This window comes from Lissotriton vulgaris, chromosome 5 (assembly GCF_964263255.1).
Source record: "Lissotriton vulgaris chromosome 5, aLisVul1.2, whole genome shotgun sequence".
NCBI lineage: Eukaryota > Metazoa > Chordata > Amphibia > Caudata > Salamandridae > Lissotriton > Lissotriton vulgaris.
The window spans coordinates 1,195,225,568-1,195,248,665 of NC_141693.1; the positions used below are offsets into that span (position 1 = coordinate 1,195,225,568).

At 42.9% G+C, this 23,098-nt stretch overlaps 1 protein-coding gene across 1 annotated transcript in view; it reads left to right on the top strand.

Moving 5' to 3' along the window:
- LOC147712256 (disintegrin and metalloproteinase domain-containing protein 9-like) overlaps positions 1-23,098 on the top strand; it is a 1,115,055-nt gene that overhangs the window by 821,820 nt on the left and 270,137 nt on the right. The window contains exon 17 of the mRNA XM_086922984.1: positions 10,019-10,099. Within this exon, the coding sequence (XP_086779110.1) occupies positions 10,019-10,099 (81 nt within the window). The remainder of the gene's footprint in view (positions 1-10,018; positions 10,100-23,098) is intronic.

Consider the following 23,098-nt stretch of genomic DNA (forward strand, 5'->3'; position numbering starts at 1 on the left):
GTGGAGATCTAATGGGAGATCTTGTTGCCTAAGACGAGTGCCTGTTATCAAAGTTGAGCTTCAGGCAGTTGGATCATATCCAGTACGCTACCATGATCATGAATTTTGTGAAGTTGGTTCTGGTGGTGATTTCCTTGTCCGTCAGTGAGAGGATGAGTTGGGTGTCATCAGATGTGACTGTAATGTCTTTTGCGTGAACGATGTTGGCAAGTGGTGTCATGTATATGTTGAAGCAATGGGGCTTAGGGATGATCTCTGTGGGACTTTGCATATCTGGTTCTTGGTTTCTGATTTGACGGGTAGCAGCCTGTCCCTTGGAGTTCTTTCCATGGGAGACAGTGTTGAAGGCCGCTGACAGGTTGAGTAGGATGAGGGTTGCTGTTTCTCCATCTTAGCGGATGGTCAAGGTGTCATCGGTGGCCGCAATGAGTGCTGTTTTGGTGCTGTATTTTTTCAGAATCCTGATTGTGGAGCTTGAGGATGTGAGTTGCTTATTGATGGCCTTCTCAATCACTTTGAGCAACTTCCAACCCAATTCCATGCTTCTCCAGTTGATTTTGGTCAGTTGTAGGCGTTTTGAGGAGGGTGGTGATTTCTGCAAGTTTTCATTCCTCCCGGAAAGTGGCGGACGTGATGGAAGTGTTGATGATGTGGGTCAAAGTGGTGCTGATTGGTGATGTTCCCAGGTTGTGTATGTGGTGGGGGCATGCAACCATTGGTCCCCTAAATGGATGTTCCACATGATTGACGCTGTTTCGTCTCTGGTGAGGGTTGCCCATTCGGTCAGGTGGCCCTCTTAGTTGGTGCTGGGTAGGTTGGCGATGAGTTCCCTAAAGTCGGGTTGGTGTACAAAGTTGATGTTGATTTTCATGATTTTGCAGTGTAAGAAGTTGGATGGGTCGTTGCTGAGTTGTTGGGAGGTTGTGATGTTGTTGATGGAGGCTGAGGGCAAGATGAAGTCCTTAATGATCATTATGATCTCCTTGAAGCTGTTGGAGCTTCCTTTGATGCCATTCACTAGCGTTTTTTTCTTGATGTCTCTTATTTACTTATGATAGCACCTGAGTGTAGCCTTGTAGGTGGTTCTGTTGATGGTTCCGTAGCTGGCTCTCCATTGCATTTCCAGCTGTGTACAGAGTAGTTTGGTGTCTCCGAGGTCTTCGTGTACTATTTGGCTTGCTTATTAGATCTACTTTGCTTGTTGGGTTTGATGGGTCAGAGGAGTCCGTGCAGTTCTTGATCCAATTGTTGAAGTTATTGATGTGCTTGTCGAGGTTGTTTGTGGGGTTAGGTTGATTCGTGCTGAGGGCACTCAGCCAGTCTGCTTCTGAGATTTTGTCCCATCTGCGATTTGGAACATTGATACTGGTTGTGGTGTTAACTTGCAGTGTATTGATTTGGAAATGGATGATGGAGTGGTTGGTCCATGTGAGCAGTGTGGTGGAGTTGTAGTTGATGCTATCTCTGGTGGTGAAGATGGGGTCCACTGTGTGTTCTCTGGTGTGTTCTGGTCCTGAGATGAGCTGTGGGAATCCAATGTTGCCCAGGCTTTCAAGGAGTGATGTGGTGCTGGGATTGTTTCTGTCTTCCAGGAAATGTTTGAGGTCGCCAAGCAGTATGTACGCTCTGGAGTCGATGGTGGGTGGGCCGATGAAGTCGTGATGAGGTTGGTGAAGGTGGCTCCCAGTCCACATGGTCGGTATGCAAGGATACAATTTGGCATACAAACATTGTTTTCTCAGGCACTGTAAGGCTTCTTGTACATGATGTCAGTCTTCTAACAAGGTAGATGAGAATGTTAGAAACATCATCAAAATGCAGAATTACTCGGATAATACCATTACAAAATGTTGGAATGCAACAGCACCATTGTACAACCCACAAGGCAACACTAAATACTCATGTCATGATTTGCTCCCTGCGCTCTAGTGCCCACCACCAGGGGGCCTACCTGTGGAACTTTCAAGTGTTCTAATAAGATTCCCGACCTTCCACTGAATGCATACGTTGATTTCCAGACTCCTGGGCACTATTCAGAAATTCCCATCCACTTCCAATCCATTCTAGGTTTTCTTGGAAACCAGCCTGCTCTTGCTAAAACTCCATTACCTATAATTCCCTGCTCACTGCTTCGTCTCCACACCTGCAGGCCGGGGATTGGTGGAGGAATTCAGCACACATGTGGCTGGCTGCTGCTAACCTGCTCACACCTGAGGCATGTTATCACAGTGAGCTCTATTAAACCCCATTTCAGCCTGGCACGGGTCATTGTAGCAGTGTTCCTGTTTGGCTGACTGCTTGTTTCCCGAGATTTTGCTATCCTTGTTTCCTGAATTATAGGTGTTCTTTGTCCTACTCGTGAGCTGTAGCTAATTCCTTGTTCCTGAAGTAGCACTGGCCTGCAATGCTTCCTTACATTGTGTGAACTTTTTAGTGCACACTTGTGCTCTCTCTGTATATACTGCTTACCCTGGGCCTGCTTTATTTCCCTTTCTTCTAGTTTCTAGTTTGCTACCTTCCTGTTCCTGCTGTCGTAGCTTACATATTTCTTGTAGGGTTGTACTTGCTTTCTGCCCTTTGCTTTTCCTTTCTTCCATGTAAGCATGCTTTCTAGCTTACTCCTTGTCCATTTGTGGCTGTGTATTTAGTTCTAGACCCTTGCTGTTAATGCCTTCAGTGTTCCTGTTTGATCGCCAGGATCCGTGGGCACAGCTGACAACCTAGGTGATGTTACTTCTACACTATGAGTATTGTCTTTGAGTTAGATTTATTGCATCATCATAGGTAACAGTTCTACAGACCCTGCCTTTGCATTTATATCCTATATGGGTTAATGGCAGTCTGCAACTGTAAAAACAATTGTGGGTGAGGAACTTACTGAGCTTCATTCTTACAACGAGGAGCAACTGAGTACTTTACCCTCCTTCCCTTTATTGTTAATGTTGTTTTATATATATAAAAAAAATTATAAATATTTTAAATAGCGATTATAGCATGTATTGGTGTCATGTATAGAAGAAATACTATGCACATCATGTCAATACTATGCACATCATGTCAATATAGTCTTTTTACACTGCCATTTAACCTTGTGAATGCTATTGCACTTTCACCACATGTATATAAAGAAAAAAATGGCGCAGTTTAAGGTGAATGTGATCAAGGGCTGCATAGCCCGAAACGCGTCGTCAGGAGGGGTGACAAATAAAGTATTTCTTGCCTGAAAAACTTTGCTGCAGAGCCCTGAGTTTCCTTCTTTGACAGGGGCTCTTCTGGAAGTGGTTGGAATTGTACCGAATATATATATATATATATATATATATATATATATATATATATATATATATATATATATATGTATCTTGCAAGTCCGTCCTGAGTATTAGTTAGTCTGCATGCCGAGTTGCCGCTTGAGTACCTGTCCTTTCTGAATCTCTCTTGTTCCTTTTTGCAGAGGTTCCCATTTGGATTCCCTTTCTCCTATGACTCTCTGTGTGATCTTGGGCAGTTCTGTATCCAATATTCTGTCTACTTTGTCTTCCCTGCCACCAGTCCTTACTAGAGTCCCGGACAACTCACTTTCTTACTATACACCTCTCTTAAATCTCTCTTAAGTCATTCTGTAAATCCTTTGGCTATTTGTAACTGATCTAAAAGGAGAGAGATCAGTATCAAACAATGTCTATTCTATGTAGTTATAGCTTTAAATTCACAGATGTCTTTACAAAGGCGCAACTCTCTCTTAGGTATGGGGGAAAAAATATACGTGCTCCTGCAGGTGATATTGACTGCCTTATGAACCCTCTTGTTAATCTTCATGACATTGAAAATCATTGAAAAGTTTAAAAAAATCTTCATAAAGACTTTTGAATCTTTACAGATCCCTATTATTCTCTCTGTAACTACCCCTTCTCCTTTATATCCTCTTTGACTAACAACAGTTTAAATCCCATATAAGTGTCTGCCTTTTCAATTGATTCCTTATGTCACTTCGAGAATTAATTCTTTCTCTGCTTGCTCTTTAACTGTGAAATACCTTAGCTTTTTGCATAGTTCGGTATCCGTCCTTGAGTGTTTAAGAAACTAGTTAAGGTTTATATGTAATACAGTAAAATATATAATATATACCATTAGTTGTCTGATGATGATTGGGTTTGATAGAAGGTGCAGAAGGAGCACAAGTACAAGTAGATTGTTAGTTGGGGAACAGGTGGAATAAATAAAGGAGGACTAGATGATTGGATGGGTGGTGACTGTAATAGAACTTGTAAAAGGAGAAGATTATTGGTGTGGTAGAAAGTGTGGGAAGAGGAGATAGACAGCTGCGTGTTGACTATGAACAGAGGTAATATTTCAAAAGAAAACAGGTCCCCAGAAGTTACAGTCCCTGACCTCTCTCACTGTCATTCATTTCTCTTATCTTTAGATGAACACCTCTACAATCTGAAGCAACAGATGTTGCTTTGTTCAAAATGTTTAAAGCAGAAAATGCCAGCAAGGGATTTATTTACAGATCAAAGTTTTACAGTGTAGTGAAGTCTATATTATTTAGACTTATCAGCTGAGCAGAACAGCAACTGTTCTTCGTATTTATTATCTGTTTCTGGACCCTATAGAAGCTACCACACTAGCCCCATATAAGTCAAACAAATTAAACAGATTAACAACACTTTTTGTGATTTTGCTCAATAAATGGACTATTAGAAACTAGAAAAAAGGTAAAGCAACACGGAAAGGTTTGTTCTTCAAAGAAAATTATTATTTATATTCTTTTGAGTTCAGATTATCAAATTTTCAAGGGTACACAGTCAATGGTAATTGCATATATGTCTTAAGTAAATGGAGATGACAAAACAATCCATTAATACATAAGAAAACAATCCAGTCTAAACAAAATATATGTAAAATTGACTTCTTTTAAAAATAATAAATAGAAAGTCAAGTGCAGGATGTAGACATGGACTGATGTGTCGACGTTTCGGTCTCGAAGGTAAAATCCAAAGACCATCATCAGGACAGTGAATTTAATGCAATGTAGATGACCCTTATAGTGAAATTGGGACAAGCTATGAATAATCAAAGCTGCAGTTCAAAATGAAGGTTCATTGCCTTAAGGGAACGTCAAGTCTCCCCTGTAATTGTGTCCATATGTTCAGGCCGATTGATGTTAAATCCTTTTGATGTTTAATCCTTTTGTATTTAATCTCAGGATTCCAGTATGTTTTGAAAAAACGGCGTAGCAGACGTAAAGGCTCCTCTGCGTCAGGTCAAAGGTGATCAAAATGAGGCAGTAATTTATATTGTTATAACTGTCTTGGTTTTCAGTTTAACTGCCTTATTAAAATCAAAGGTTAATTTCTGCTCAGGAATCAGCCAGGAAAGGCCTGCTGTTCATCACAACCTAATTTCAGCACTACAACCCCTAAGGAAATCTCTGTCTTGCCACTGAAAATCATCTTTTCGTCCTCAACGGTGACTAGACACAGGAAGGTTGGCTTTGTTTTTTCTCCTCTCAGGGTCCCTTATTTCAATCTTCTATGCTGGAACTTTTATTCTGAAGAGTAGTGTACTACATGTTTTAGCAGCACCATTCACCTTACAGGACCGCATGACTTTCCGGTCCGTCGCCGGATTTCCTGTTGGTTCACGGGGTGCGGCACGCGTGCCACCGGCGCATCAAAGGCAAGCCCGTCTACGCCCGTCCGCGTCTGAACAATACCAGGCCCCAGGCCCCCTACACCGTTTGCAAGGTACACCTACCCCAGAGAAGCCTTTCTGACACTGTGCTATGCTGGCAAATCCAATCTCTGCCATACCTATAATGGGAGCCCGACTTAGATTGTTATAAATGTCTAGCATGTAACTTCACTTTAACAAAGACACCCACGCCCAGCAAGGCCAAGCTACTCTCCTGATGGTCCCTGATGGTCCCTGAGGGACAACCGAGAGGCAGAATCCGGGTAGGGTGGTCTCTTGTGTAGCACTTAAGACAAGGTCCCTTATCAAAAACAAATATGAGTTTGCTGATTTCATGGTCTAATATAAACCTGACATCATATTTCTTACAGAGACCTGGGCAGATAACTCCTCAGAATCGGACATCAAAATTGCCATCTCAATGGGCTACAAAATCGAAAGACTGGATTGAGTAGACAAAAAGGGCAGGGGAATTGCGATTGTTTATCACAACTCAAATTAAAGAAAACTTTCAGACCATTTTTTATCTTGAATGCGAAACACTTAGTTTCAATTTGAAACCGAATGATACATACAATTTTCGGTGCCTACTGATTTACCGAACATTAGGCCCCCAGGAGTAATTTTATTCAAAAGATTTAGAACGTCATAGAATCATGTAAATTATTCTAACTTCACGATTATGGGCGATTTTAGTTTTCAGAGCTCATAAACAACTCTGACACTGAACATCTAGTGGATAATCTCAAGAGCTTTGATTTTTAGCAATTAATAGAGGAACCCACTCACCAAACTAATCATACTTTGGACGGAGTATTTACAAACAATCAGGGAATAAGGGTGGATAAGATCCTGCCTATAGTAAGGTCGGACCATAAGGCCATTTTTCTCTCACTTGAGCCCCCCCCCAGTAAAGGCCCTACATAAATGCACTCAGAACCCACAAGTTTCATCCCTGGTGAAATCTTAATGCGGTCAAGCTGAAGGACAGTTTTTCTAACTCGAACCCAGTCTCAGAAAAAAATAATGTAGGTAACTCAGCAATGAACTACACACACTGGTTAGAATCAGCAGTCCTCAGACTGGTGCCAGAAAAACAAATAAAGTGTCATTGAAAAAATCCATCAGCCCCATGGTATTCACAAGAACTAAGGGGCATATTAGCAAGAAGCTTGTTAAAATTATCGCCATTTTAGCGGCAGGAAACTGCGGCTAAAACGGCGATAATGGGCTTGCTAATATGCACTAGAGAATTCCAATAGAAGCCCAGGTTAAATGTCCTGCACATCTAACCTGGGCTTCTAATAGAATTCTATAACGCATATTAGCAAGCCCTTTTAGCCACAGTTTTCTGCTGCTAAAACGGCGATAATTTTAACGAGCTTCTTGCTAATATGCCCCCCAAAGCTTTCCAACAGAAATGTACATTCCAAGATCGCAGTTGGAGAAAAGAGTATTGTCCGGAAAAAAGGATTAAATATAAACAAGTTCTGGTGGAGTATAAGGAACTAATTAGAGCAGCTAAGTCTAAATACTTCACTAAAAAGATAAGCTTAGCCAAATATATCACCAGGGAGATATTTAAAACCGTAAAGTCTCTATCGAACTGGAGGAACAGCAGTACTTTTAACCCCTCGACCAATCCTTCTGCAATAAGCTGGCAGATTTTTTTCCGACCAAAGTTCCTTCTATTTTTCAAGATTTCAATAATACCCAGAAGGCCTTTGGTACAGGAGGAGCTCCGACCCCGGCAGAGGTGCTGGATTCACAACAGTGTTATAAGGGCCCAGACACCCACAAATTTGAAAAGTCAGCCCTATTCACTAAAGAAAAAGGGATTAACCTCAGCAATTCCATCAAATCTGGGGCTCCCTCAGACCCTTGCCCCCCCAGGCCTTTAATATGATCTCCAGTGCAGTTGCTGAACCACTTATGGAGTTACTAAACAAGATACTGACCACAGGGCAGCTCCCTGGCCATATGGAAAAAGGCCTTCATTCTGCCTCTGGTGATAAAACCCTCCAGACCCAAAAGATGTGAAAAGTTACAAGCCTATATCTCGCCTTCCCTTTCTTGCCAATATATTAGAGATGGCAATGAATGAGGAAACCTTACCTTTCCTAGATGCCAACCAGTTTCTCAGCTCCTCACCGTACGGTTCAGAATCGGCTCTGGTAGCAGCCTTGGAGGAACTGAAAATGGTGATCGACAAGGATGTTAAAGCCGCACTGATTTTATTAGATCTATCCACCACTTTTGATATGGTCCACCACTCACTCCTCATAAATCGCTACATCGCTGGGTTTTAGGAACTCTGCATTGGCCCTGCTGAGCTCGTTCCTATGCGATAGGCAACTTCCCATGGAGATGGAGATCCCAGTTCTGCCTCCTTCTCCCTCCCTTGTGGGGTGCCTCAGGGGTCCTCTCTTAGCCCCACGCTCTTTAATATCTATGTTACCACTCTGATTAATCTAATTCTCAGTTATCGCCTTGTAGTCTTCTCCTACGCCAATGACACACAAATTAAGGTGTCTATATCATCTGATGTTAAAGAGGAAGCAAGCACCTACTGTAGCTGCATGTCTCACATTGCAAACTGGATGCAAAGAAACTGCTTGAAGCTAAACTCAGAAAAAAACTACATCTTGCTTTTTTGAAATGAGATCACCTTCTGGAACTCATCATGGTGGCCCTCTGATCTAGGCCCTCTCCCCTTGCCGGCTCGAAAAGTGAGAAACTTGGTTGTCATCTTTGATACCAAATTGTCCTTCTCAAAAAATGTAAACCAGACCACCTCTGCTTTTTTCCGCTCAGGGCCCTTAAGAAGATCTTTCCATTCATTCCCCAGTGACACTCACCCAGATGGTGGCACTCTCATCTCGAAGAGTGACTACTGAAATGCCCTCTACTTGGACACCTATAAGCATCTTGTGAAAAAAACTTAAATCTCTACAGAATGCAGCTGCTAGAATGCCATTAAAAATTCCCACATTTGCTTCCATTTCTCCATCATCACTGGCTCCCTGTCAGGAAGAGGATCATGTTCAAAGTAGTATTGTTGGTCCAGAAAGCCCTTTATACTTCTCCAGTCCAGCATACTTTCAGAAACTGTTCTCTTAGTACACTCCCAACGGGTACCTAAGATTCAACTCAGCTAGAATGGTACCTATCCCCAGAATAAATAAAGCAAGATGGGGTGGAAGGATGTTTCCTTCTGTGCGGGGAAACTCTGAAATGTATTGCCACTAACTCTACGCTCCCACCCCATCCTGCTGCAGTTTAGGTGGCAGTTGAAGACCTGGTTCTTTACTGAATCATCTAGTCAAGTTTAGTGCCCTGCTCCTGTTTTACTGTTTTTTGTCTAACGTCAAACTGCCAGCGCCAAGACACCCCTGAGTAATCGTGTGCCATATAAAACAGTTTTTACATTATATTACATAATTATCACAGACCACACACTGTTGGGTGAGTCTTTATTATTCTCCCAGACAGATTTTTCAACCTTCTTACATTCCAGTTTCAAACTATCTGCTCTTTGGCAACACCATACAAGCTTGGCTCTTCAGTCTGAGACAGTTCCATGCTCCACTTCCTTCTCCTCCTTCAACACAGAAATAGTGGCCAGCCTGATGGTATTTCAATTAACATAATCATTATATGCAATGCCATTAGAATTACTTAAACAATAAGAGCTCAACAGGACCCTGTGCTTAGTGTGCCCCCACTGCAGGTCGAATGTCACATTAGCAAGTTACAGTTTATCGATCTGCCCCAATATCGTAGAAAATCTACTCCAACTGTATTCTCAAGGTATTTATAAATAGGCACATGCAGACTCAATATTCTTAATACCACATCTATGTATCTTGACATTGCATGTATATATCATCAAGCTAGATGTGGAATCAAGGAACATAAGATGTATACTTATCTGTCTGTACAAGTTGGAAGGAAGCCTTTTTCGTTTGGTCAGTAACAAAGCCTCAGTTTTAGTAGAGTTCCTTTTTGACTCTATTAAATAACGCTAAATTGGCACATAAGAGGCCTAGAGATGCGTTGAGTGATCAATCCAGAATCTTTAATTATAATTCAAACCATGCATTTATCAGTTTATTCTTACCTTGACAATAGTTTTTTTAGATGATATTTAGGAGACAATCACTGCAGCATTCATGTCAGAAACCACAGGCTAGTTACTTGAGAAAGCATCCTAGGATGTTCTCACTACTCATCTGGTTAGACGTGTTTCATTCATCGTAAATGTATTCTTCCTACTGACCAAACTCAGCGTAGTGATGATTTTTTACTCCTTTTCTTGCAGGCATGTGTGAACAACGCATGTGTTGACAGCAGTAAACTGGGTTACAACTGTGATGTGAAAGCCAAGTGCAACGATCATGGAGTGAGTAAATATTGAACAGAATTTCTCCTCATATACTGCAAATTTAAAAAATGTGCTGTGGCAGCTGAGGGAGATATTGAGCAGTTGAAGTAATGTTTTGCCTCAGAGATATCCCTAATGGTAGCCAAAGAATGTATCATTAGTATAGTAACTGCTCATCATACAAAAGTAGTACACAGAAGAGCGCTGTTCATGTGTGTGAGTTAAGTGTTTTTAATGTGGCTTCTCACCAATAAGCCACACCCAAACACTGCACTCCCACCTGGAAGGCAAATATATCATTACACCTTTGAATAATATACTGTATTAGGCATGTCTTACCACCCCTGGCACAATAAGACTGCAACACAAAACAAACAGCAGCTTTTGAAAAGGAGTTTTATTTAACAAAATGCAAAGACTATCACTTTTGGAATAAGGCTTGGGGTTTATTACATATTACTCTCTAAACAAAGGCTGTCTCAGATACCAAATGCATTATATTCAAATATATGTAGCAAACTTATAATCTAAAGGCATGAATCAGTAACTGAGCAAACTTATAATTAGGCTTTCCTGTTTTCAGTTTCTATTTTTGGGAAATTCTGGTGGAGTTTTTTCAGTGTTTTCAAGTGATTTTAATTCCTTATAAAACAGTGGTTATCAGTGGTTACACATTTTCGCACCGTTCAAAACAACAGAAACAGTGTTTTTCGGGTGTTTATGGAACTTTTTGCTTTTAATATTGCTTGCTTTCTGCACTGATAGTCTATGGTATATAGACAGTGTACGTACAGTATAAATGAGGGCCAAATACATTTTTACAAATCAAACTCATCGTAGTACACCATACAATACTTCTTAAGTGAGTCTCTGGTCATGCGTGCTTGCTCTTTCCTCCCCATGTAAACTTTTATCTGTGAAAAGGCCCACTCAACATTGGCACTTGAGACAGGCAACGCCAAAATAGCCAGTATACAATTTGCTAGCTCTGGCCACTGATATACCTTTCCATGCCAATACTAGTGCACCTGAAGATTGTGATTCTCTGCGACAGGTTCTGCAATATATGCATTGAACTGGGCATATCTTCTCTCAGAGTTATTGAAGCGATCAATAATGAGGCGGCACTTTTGACACTCCGGAAACAATTTCCCTTTACGGAATGGATCTATAACTTGAGCAGAGTACCACAGTGAGGTGTCATTGACTTCAAATGCCATGGTTGGTGAAGGGCTATTTCTATTTCACACACTTTGTAAAATAAAAGTTCCTGAATTGCTCCTCAACATTTCTTTGCTTACCAAGTGGCAAACACTCTAACATAGAATATGTTGCAGTGCCAAAGTCACTAAAAGTGTCGCCCAGCCTACTCTCAAGGAGATGTTTCACATCTACACCAATGATGCTGAACACTTGGTAGACAAGGGTGTTTTCAGACTCTAGCTTTTTTATTATGTCCACTATAGCAGTCATGCTTTCCTGTAAAACTGTAAGAATGCAGTAGTGTCTTTTTTTTCAAATCACTATCAAAATGTGATCAAAGATCCTCACATGTTTTGCCTTTGGCATCATCACTCAGCAAAAGTACTGTAAACAGTTGCCACATGGATAATATAGCATTCATGACCTCTAGGACTGAGAACCACCAGCTAAGTGATATAGTTGGGCTGACTCTTTCTTTGATGCTACACAAAGCACAAAATGAGAAATATTTGCATTTTAGTTTCCGTGCATAAAAAAACAGTGCACCAGAATGGACTAAAAAGTCAATAGCATTCTTCATTAACACTGAAAATTTTATAGATGCTTTCAGCATACCATCTAACAAGTAGCAATGAGTTCTTACAGGGAAGCACTTCAGCTCTGGTATCGATTTTGACAGGTCGTCACACAACTCTTTCATTTACGTAGCTGAATCCCTTCAAATACAAAACACAATCACTCAAATCTTTGTTTAACTTGGTAAGAGCTTTTTGCAGCAGCATTCCAAATGACACTGCGTTTTTTTTTTTAAAGTCTGGTGTCATGTTTTCACCAGTATCCCAGATGATTTGTGACTGCACTCTTTTCACATATACCTGTCACTATACCTCGCTTTGAATGTTTAAAGCCTGGGGTTTTTGTAGATTCACCTATCAATACTGACTCACTAGAAAGGGGAGCTGATGTATCAAGGGGTTTTGCCCATTCTCTGTGGGTAAATGTGATGGTACATATTGGGAAAAATTCTTAAGAAACCTACATTTTTCCTATTAGTGAAAGACTCAAACGTAGCCAAAATATCAAATATGATTGATGTTTTCTGATTCTCTACAGTGTATAAAATAAATAAACAACACCTAAAACATGCTTCTAACACCTGTATCTATAGACTGAAGACCACAAAACTGAAAAAAGGAAGAAGAAACAATTTTTTTGAAACATCCCTGAACAACAAAACTCAGGCAGAATAATGTTAGCCCAGTCTTTCTGACTGCTACCTTATATAACAAAGTTAAATTGTATTGACCTCTTCAGGAAGAAATACAAATTACTCATTCACTCTGCTTTTCCTTTCTTTGAATTGTATTTAGTTTGTGGTTGTGCAGGTTTTTTTCAGAGTTTATATGTTTACACTGGTGAGTGCTATTTCCCTTCCGGTGGGGTTTTATCAGTTCTTATAGGTTTAAACCTAAAACCAGACAGTCTACTTATAATCTAAATGGCATGAATCAATAATTATACTGATTAATAAACAAGCAATAACTGATAAAAGATAAGATACACTGGACGTCCTGCAAGAGCTCAGATAGATATATATACAGAGTGGAGGATCACTCTAGATGTGCACCTCCCATACCACAAAGAAAACACCTCAAACGATCACAGCCACTGGCTCACATCACAATGGCAATAAACACAAAACTCCATACATCACCTGATGCATACAATGCCATTTTCTGGCCGGGGTAAGTCTTCAGACAGCCGGGGATCAGAGCTCAGCAATCAGGGTTTAATCCGAGATAGACACGTCTGCCCTCACTTGGAATCCAAACTCCCAAACTTCCACTTCAAACTTCCACCAGACCAGTGGAGGCGCCCCCTTTTTAATACAAATGGAAATATTGGTTGAAGCTTCTAGCAAGCCACGCCTCCTTTTCCCATCAGATTCCGTACCACTCCATGCCGGGGACACAGCATTGGTTGATCAGGCCTTTGCTATGCCTTCGAGAAGGTGCCTGCACAATCCTCTGATAAGAACCGGTTTCTACTAGCACACAGAGGGCAGAAAACAACTGAAAGCAAAACATCACTTCTCACCTAGAAAGGTTCAGAAGATGGAGTCGCTTAAGCATAGGCCACTAATGCAAGATGGCATAAGATTATGCCAAAACCAATAGGCAAGCCCTGTCATTAAGCAAGATAAAGACAGAAAATAGAATGGTCAAAGCCAATAGTATGAACTCATAATTCTCACCAATGCACACACATTCCTGCACACCTTCAAATACACATCCCACACGCTCTGCTCTTGGCAAGACTGTTCCACTCAGTAACAGCTCCCACTGAAAGACAGCAAGATTACAGAACAGAAGAGAAGCAGGCAAATGCAGGACAATCCTACATTAAGGAACAAACTAAAATCAATTAAAATGGTGGTGGTGAGGCTCATCACAGGTTGCCAAAATCACAAGAGTGGCTCATTTATTACATTCCACCCCATGACCCTCGACCATCACCATTCATATATATCAAAACTTGAATTACTTAAGTAAAGACATACCTATCAATGAAAAACTGCATTTCTCAACTAAAAAGCACAACTATGATTGAAAAACTCTGATACCTGTTGAATGGATACACAAAATAAATGAATTAAGCTTTTGAACTTCTACTGCTTAGGCAGCCAAACTATTATGAATTGCCCGCTGAAAAATAAAAGCATCATTAAAAAATTTCTCTCTGTGCAGTCTCTAGCTCAGAAAATATCTGCTCAAATGGCAGCACAACATCTCAGTTGTTCACCTTCTTTTGTGTTCAAACTAACAGTTCATCTGTGTGAAAGACATACAGCTCTTGAATTTTGTTTCCCTCACAGGTCAATAAAACAACTCCAATTGCAGCACATTCTGCTGCTCACTATTCACAAAAAAAAAAAACAACAGTCTGTCTGTGTGAAAGGCACCCAGCCTTCTCCAACACATCAGTTCAGTTTGCTTGGCATAGAAGGAACCCATCCGGTCCAGTCAGCCACAGGACTTCTGCTTCCACTGTCCGGCAATCACTCCAGGCTTGGGGGGGGAGGGGCGGGAATCCCACTCATACGGGGACTGGGCGCCACATGCACACCAAGGCGCTGCAGTATGATGAAAAAGAAAAAAGCGTCACTCTTCTTGCAAAAAACATTTTTCATCACTGTCTGCACAGCTCTCCTCTAGCTCTGGGGAATTGTCCGAGAATTCTACCCAAGCTTTAATCTCTGAATCCTTGGTATGAGAATGAAACTCTCTTTTTCTCTGCACAGCAAGAAGGGCTGGGGCATTATCCTGACTATTCCTCCACTCCCTGCTGGATACGTGCTCCCTTTATCTATTGGCAGAAACCCAGGACACTTCATCTGCTCTGGTAATTTTCCTTTCCTCAACCGGTATTTAACTTTCTATGGGACTTGTCTGGCTTGTGCATTCTGGCACATAAGAATCACAATTCTGATTAAATCTAGGGGAAATCCCTTCATTTTCTGCCCACCTGCTTGTGTGATCTTTATCTCCTAGGTGCTCGTATTTAGGTATGCACACCAAATCTGAATCATGTCTCCAAGACTTTAGCCTTGTCATCTGTAAGGAAATCAAAGGTTCAGTCATGCTCCGTCAGCACATCTGGGGAATCTTATATTCTCAATCTCTACCCCTGGATTTTTCATGAGGACCTGAGAAATCACATTGTATTTCATTGTAATACTCTTTGTCCAGTATTTGTCAATGTGCAATAACACAAAAGTATCTGTAACTTTAAAAAAAAAATCCTTTCCCTGTTCCTGACAAAAACTATAAAGAACACATTTCTCTTGAACTTGCACACAAAACATACTGTCACATTTCTAAATTGCTGCATTCATTTCCTAAGATAACATTCCTCCCTGTAAAACACAATTGAATAGAACTTCAATGAACATTCTGAAGAGATGACTAGTCCTTCTATGACCAGGTATCTTCCTTCTTTGTCAGGTTGCGAAGAAAGAGGTTCAACATGTAGAAATCAGGACTCCAATGAATACATTTTCCAACTCCTAGTCCAGAGGGAAGTAAATTCTTATTCTGAAAGAAGAAGAAGAATACATTTCCCAAACATTTGTTCAAATAGGGTGGGTTTTAAAACAGACAAAAAGAGTGGCGGGATGATATTAGCCTCCGTGTCCTTAATTAAATCCAGATTTTCTGCCCAGCAGGCTGTGAAAAATCTAAATTTTATGGAACGACACGGAGGCCATATTATGCAAGTTTAAAGTGCATTAAGAACATTATCAATCACATTAGAGATTGGCCTAAAATAGCAAGTCTTAAACGTATTATCATTTGACCAATCTGCTGCCCTAAGTATTTCTTGTAATCCACCACCAAGAAAATAGGCTTTGGAAGCTGATGCACCTCTGAGGGAATGAGCTCCAAAGATAGAAGTGTCTACACCGCTTTCATACATAACTTCCTTCACCCATCTTGCAAGGGACGGTGAGGAAACTGCTTTATGGGGAAATCTATAGGAAATCAACAATTGAGTCTCATTCAATCTCAGACCAAGAGTCCTCCTCTCATATTCTTTCAGACATTTAATCACACAGAGTCTTTCATTCTGAGGAAAGAAGGGGTAAAAGATTGAGGAGGACATAGTTTTGGTTCTCTTCTTGAGATAAAAACAAACACCCTCTGGTTGAAAGGATCTGCTAGAAATATCTAAAGCTTTGACATCAGAAGTTCTTCTGAAGGATACCAGACATAATAAAGTAGTAAATTTAAAAGAAATACATTTTAAAGAGAGAGAGGAGTTCTCTTCTCAAGAAGATAAGGTTCGAAGTACCATTGTAACATCCCAAAGGGCGGAGTATTTAGCGATTGGAGGATTAAGAACTCTCATGCTTCTCAAAATTTTTTAGTTAGTAAGTTCTGTCCAACAGAGAGACCATCAATCAGAAATTGCAGATCTGTAGACATTGACGGTTCTATAAGAGAGTCCTGAAGTAAAGAGTTCAGATAGGTAGTTAAGAGCATAAACTAGATCAACTGAAACGGGATCATAACCTCGTTGAAAACACCAGCAAGCCCATTTGTTCCACGCCAGTCGATATGCCTTCCTTGTACCCGGAGCCCATGATTCAGAGATGAGTCTGAAAGCATTTGGCGAAAGCCCTGGAATTTGCCATTGTCTCCTGAAATCCTCCATGCCATCAGAACCAGAAGACCCTGATCTACGAGGGGATGAATGTCTCCTTCTGGACCCAAGAGTATCTCCCTGAACAAGGGTATTAGGATTGGAAAGTCTATGCTCATCTCCAGAATGACTGGGAACCAGGCTTGGGATCTCCAAAGGGGAGTTATTACAGTTATGTTCTCGTTGTAGCGTCTTGCGTGAAGAAGAAGCTAAGGAAGCAATGCAAAGGGCGGGAAGGCATAGGGCTTTAGGACCCTCCAATCTTGGAGGAAGGCATCGACCCTCCGAGCCTGAGGGTCCGGCCTCCAGCTGAAGAATTCCTTCAGTTGGGTGTTCAGACGGTCTGCAAAAAGGTCTGTTGTAAAAGGACCCCATATGGATTGAATAATTAAAAATGTTCGTCTGTCCAGTTTCCAGTTGCTGGAGTCCCTGAAATTCCTGGAGAACCAGTCTGCCACACCATTGCTTAACCCTGGAATATACTCTGCTATAACGAAATTCCCTTGTTCAAGCAATATTCCCAGAAGCCCTTCGCTAGGTCTGTCAGACCCTTGGAGTGTGGTCCTTCCAGCTTGTTGACATAGCGGACTGCTGAGACGATGTCCATGCGTAATGTCACACAGCATTTCGCTGTTTTCGGTGTAAAACAGCGAATTGCAAATGAACCTGCTAGTAATTCTAAGCAGTTGATATGCAACCTCTTCTCTTGGGCGGTCGAATGTCCGCCTGTTGAGAAGTTCCCACATCTTGCCCCCCATCCTTCCAAACTTGCATCTGATTCTATTATTAGATCCGGTTCCTCCCCGAAAATGGCTCTGCCATTCCATGCTTCTGCATTCTTCAGCCACCAGAGGAGTTCGGTCCTTGACTCTTGGTCTAAAGATATCATCTGGGAATATGAATGGTTTAATCTCAGAGCTCCCGCTTTTAGTCTTTGAAGAGCTCGATAATAGAGGGGTCCCGGGAAGATAGCTTGGATCGCTGAGGATAAGAGGCCCACGATTCTCGCTAGGGTTCTTAGTGGGAAGGTCTTTTTCGTGAGTGCCTTTCTCAGTTCCTTCCTCACCTTCCTTACCTTCTCCGCAGGTAATTTCAGTTCTGCTTTTAATGTATCTACCGTGAAGCCCAGAAACTGTGTTTGTTGGCTCGGTATTGTACAAGACTTTTTCGTATTTATGATAAAACCTAGATGTTCTAGAAGTTGGATTGCGAGGTTTGTATGGAGGGATGCGGTCTGTTCCGACTGGGCCATTATAAGGATATCGTCAAGGTATATGATTAATCTTATCCCTCTCTCCCGGAGCCAAGCGGTCATAGGACGTAATACCTTGATGAAACGCCAAGGGGCGGACGATAGTCCGAAGGGGAGACTGCAAAATTGGTAAAGTTTTCCTTGCCAAGTGAACTGTAGGAATTTCTGATGGGGTTCCCAGATTGGTATTGTTAAATAGGCGTCTTTCAAGTCTAACCTTGTGAGCCAATCCCCTTTTCTCAAAATGTCTCTTAAAAGGTGTATGCCCTCCATTTTGAAGTGGTGGTAGACTACCCAATGGTTCAAATCTTTCAGATTTATTACAGGTCTCTGTTCTTTGTTTTTCTTTTCCACTAGGAAAACGTTGCTGAGGAAACCCAGTGTTTTTGCCTCGATTATTGCCCCTTTTTTAAATAATTCTTTTACCTCTTGAGAGACTAGATCCCTGCCCTTGTGTGAGAATGTGATCTCCCGTGGGCATCGTGTCTGAAAGGGGACACCGGTAAAGTCTATTCTGTAACCCTTCACTGTATCTAAGACCCAGTTGTCTTGAGTTACCAAGTTCCAATTCCCAGAGAATTGACGTAGCCTCCCTCCCACCTTTGGAGGGGTATCTGAAGGGTCTTTCAAGGTTCCTACCTGATGAAAAAGAACGTTGTCTCCGTTCACCTCTGACGGGAAGTCCACGGTTCCTTTGTCTCTGTGGGTAGAACTGATGTGAGCCGTAGTTGTTGGAGAATCTTCCACCGCGGGTGATGAAGGGTCTTGAGGAGTGAGCTCCGCGGCCGGGAAATCGACCCCGCATTCTCCCGGCCCTGGTAAAAACTCTGTCCTGGAACACTTTTTTAATTTCCTTTTGGGATTTTTGGATCGAGCTGAATGCGCTTACAGATTTAGCCATTTCTTTGATAAAATCTTCACCGAAGAGGAGTCCTTGGGAGTCGGCACCTCCATCTCTTTTAGCTAATTCTATAAGTTTGGGATCTATTTTCAATAGAACTCCTTTTCTCCTCTCCGTAGAAATGGCCGTATTAGCGTTGCCAACAAGGCATATGGCTCTCTGTACCCACTCTCTGAGTTATTTAACGTCAATTTGATTATTCCCCACGTAAGCTGATTCAGTCATCTCAAAAATTTAAGCGAGTGGACCTATGACGTCAATAAGGCGATCTTGACAGGATTTTAATCCTTTATCTAACCCCTTTCTGGGGTCCCTGTTGTTTTTTGCTATGAAAGCTACGACCTTGGGGTCTAATTTCGGGTCATAGCAATTTTATTGGGTAGTGAGGGATGCGGACACTCAGACCTGAGTCTGGATCTCACTTCCTGGGGTATTTCCTTTCTTAGCCAGAAGGAGAGGTAGTCCGCGATGTGTTGAGATGGGGTCCACTCCGGGGATAAGGGGTGTTTAATTAGTAAAGGGTCGAACATTTCTTTCCCGAATGAGTCCACAAGTATCATGTTGGACCCTGAGGCCTTACATGCCTCTTCCAAGCTTCCAGATCCCCTCATTCGGTTCGTCCTCCACATCAGTATTGAAACCAGATGAGCAAGATAGCTCAATTTCTTGTTCGTAGCTATCTTCGCTATCTATATTGATAGGAAGCTCTGGGCCTTCATTTCGCCCATCTGGAGTGCCCGAGGCACCACTCTTTTCACCGCCCTGAAGGCGTGTAGAGGTGGAGGTTTTTTTTTTTTTTGCGCCCTTCTTAGTTTGTTTTTCCCCAATGGGTCTCTTTTTAGTAGTCTTAGATGCCCCATCAAGTTTACTTGTGGAGGCCTTAGAAGATAAGTTAGATAAGGACTTTAGTCTTTTATTTATAGTGTCATCAATAGAGTCCAGATTCAGAAAAGGGGGTGGTGATGAACAGAGTGTCTGAATTAAGCAGACCACTCTTACCCAGTCCAAAGATCAGGGCTTGATCCATCACCGTTATTTATCTCACTGCACCATCCCAGCTCAGAACCTGGCTATATGCAAATCAGTCTGTCCCTGGCCCAGTGCATCATGGGAACAGGGCAGACTAAACTACCAAGCCAATTCTTCACCAGAAAGGAGACAAGCTACCGGGGACCGGTTTCTGGCATTTCAGCCGTCTTCGGCCCGGCTTGCTTGAATCCTGATGGTGCAGTGAGAAAGGGACTCATGTCTGAGTATACCCTGCCACACCTATAGTGGCCAAAAACGATTCAGAAAAGGGGGTGGTGATGAACAGAGTGTCTGAATTAAGCAGACCACTCTTACCCAGTCCAAAGATCAGGGCTTGATCCATCACCGTTATTTATCTCACTGCACCATCCCAGCTCAGAACCTGGCTATATGCAAATCAGTCTGTCCCTGGCCCAGTGCATCATGGGAACAGGGCAGACTAAACTACCAAGCCAATTCATCACCAGAAAGGAGACAAGCTACCGGGGACCGGTTTCTGGCATTTCAGCCGTCTTCGGCCCGGCTTGCTTGAATCCTGATGGTGCAGTGAGAAAGGGACTCATGTCTGAGTATGCCCTGCCACACCTAAAGTGGGCAAAAACGATTGAGAAAAGGGGGTGCTGATGAACAGAGTGTCTGAATTAAGCAGACCACTCTTACCCAGTCCAAAGATCAGGGCTTGATCCATCACCGTTATTTATCTCACTGCACCATCCCAGCTCAGAACCAGCTATATGCAAAGCAGTCTGTCCCTGGCCCAGTGCATCATGGGTACAGGGCAGACTAAACTACCAAGCCAATTCTTCACCAGAAAGGAGACAAGCTACCGGGGACCGGTTTCTGGCATTTCAGCCGTCTTCGGCCCGGCTTTCTTGAATCCTGATGGTGCAGTGAGAAAGGGACTCGTGTCTGAGTATACCCTGCCACACCTATAGTGGCCAAAAACGATTCAGAAAAGGGGGTGGTGATGAACAGAGTGTCTGAATTAAGCAGACCACTCTTACCCAGTCCAAAGATTAGGGCTTGATCCATCACCGTTATTTATCTCACTGCACCATCCCAGCTCAGAACCTGGCTATATGCAAATCAGTCTGTCCCTGGCCCAGTGCATCATGGGAACAGGGCAGACTAAACTACCAAGCCAATTCTTCACCAGAAAGGAGACAAGCTACCGGGGACCGGTTTCTGGCATTTCAGCCGTCTTCGGCCCGGCTTGCTTGAATCCTGATGGTGCAGTGAGAAAGGGACTCATGTCTGAGTATACCCTGCCACACCTATAGTGGCCAAAAACGATTCAGAAAAGGGGGTGGTGATGAACAGAGTGTCTGAATTAAGCAGACCAATCTTACCCAGTCCAAAGATCAGGGCTTGATCCATCACCGTTATTTATCTCACTGCACCATCCCAGCTCAGAACCTGGCTATATGCAAATCAGTCTGTCCCTGGCCCAGTGCATCATGGGAACAGGGCAGACTAAACTACCAAGCCAATTCTTCACCAGAAAAGAGACAAGCTACCGGGGACCGGTTTCTGGCATTTCAGCCGTCTTCGGCCCGGCTTGCTTGAATCCTGATGGTGCAGTGAGAAAGGGACTCATGTCTGAGTATACCCTGCCACACCTAAAGTGGCCAAAAACGATTCAGAAAAGGGGGTGGTGATGAACAGAGTGTCTGAATTAAGCAGACCACTCTTACCCAGTCCAAAGATCAGGGCTTGATCCATCACCGTTATTTATCTCACTGCACCATCCCAGCTCAGAACCTGGCTATATGCAAATCAGTCTGTCCCTGGCCCAGTGCATCATGGGAACAGGGCAGACTAAACTACCAAGCCAATTCTTCACCAGAAAGGAGACAAGCTACCGGGGACCGGTTTCTGGCATTTCAGCCGTCTTCGGCCCGGCTTGCTTGAATCCTGATGGTGCAGTGAGAAAGGGACTCATGTCTGAGTATACCCTGCCACACCTATAGTGGCCAAAAACGATTCAGAAAAGGGGGTGGTGATGAACAGAGTGTCTGAATTAAGCAGACCACTCTTACCCAGTCCAAAGATCAGGGCTTGATCCATCACCGTTATTTATCTCACTGCACCATCCCAGCTCAGAACCTGGCTATATGCAAATCAGTCTGTCCCTGGCCCAGTGCATCATGGGAACAGGGCAGACTAAACTACCAAGCCAATTCTTCACCAGAAAGGAGACAAGCTACCGGGGACCGGTTTCTGGCATTTCAGCCGTCTTCGGCCCGGCTTGCTTGAATCCTGATGGTGCAGTGAGAAAGGGACTCATGTCTGAGTATGCCCTGCCACACCTAAAGTGGGCAAAAACTATTGAGAAAAGGGGGTGGTGATGAACAGAGTGTCTGAATTAAGCAGACCACTCTTACCCAGTCCAAAGATCAGGGCTTGATCCATCACCGTTATTTATCTCACTGCACCATCCCAGCTCAGAACCTGGCTATATGCAAATCAGTCTGTCCCTGGCCCAGTGCATCATGGGAACAGGGCAGACTAAACTACCAAGCCAATTCTTCACCAGAAAGGAGACAAGCTACCGGGGACCGGTTTCTGGCATTTCAGCCGTCTTCGGCCCGGCTTGCTTGAATCCTGATGGTGCAGTGAGAAAGGGACTCATGTCTGAGTATACCCTGCCACACCTATAGTGGCCAAAAACGATTCAGAAAAGGGGGTGGTGATGAACAGAGTGTCTGAATTAAGCAGACCAGTCTTACCCAGTCCAAAGATCAGGGCTTGATCCATCACCGTTATTTATCTCACTGCACCATCCCAGCTCAGAACCTGGCTATATGCAAATCAGTCTGTCCCTGGCCCAGTGCATCATGGGAACAGGGCAGACTAAACTACAAAGCCAATTCTTCACCAGAAAGGAGACAAGCTACCGGGGACCGGTTTCTGGCATTTCAGCCGTCTTCGGCCCGGCTTGCTTGAATCCTGATGGTGCAGTGAGAAAGGGACTCATGTCTGAGTATACCCTGCCACACCTAAAGTGGCCAAAAACGATTCAGAAAAGGGGGTGGTGATGAACAGAGTGTCTGAATTAAGCAGACCACTCTTACCCGGTCCAAAGATCAGGGCTTGATCCATCACCATTATTTATCTCACTGCACCATCCCAGCTCAGAACCTGGCTATATGCAAATCAGTCTGTCCCTGGCCCAGTGCATCATGGGAACAGGGCAGACTAAACTACCAAGCCAATTCTTCACCAGAAAGGAGACAAGCTACCGGGGACCGGTTTCTGGCATTTCAGCAGTCTTCGGCCCGGCTTGCTTGAATCCTGATGGTGCAGTGAGAAAGGGACTCATGTCTGAGTAAACCAGTAAAAGAATTGGCTTGGTAGTTTGGTCTGCCCTGTTCCCATGATGCACTGGGCCAGGGACAGACTAATTTGCATGTAGCCAGGTTCTGAGCTG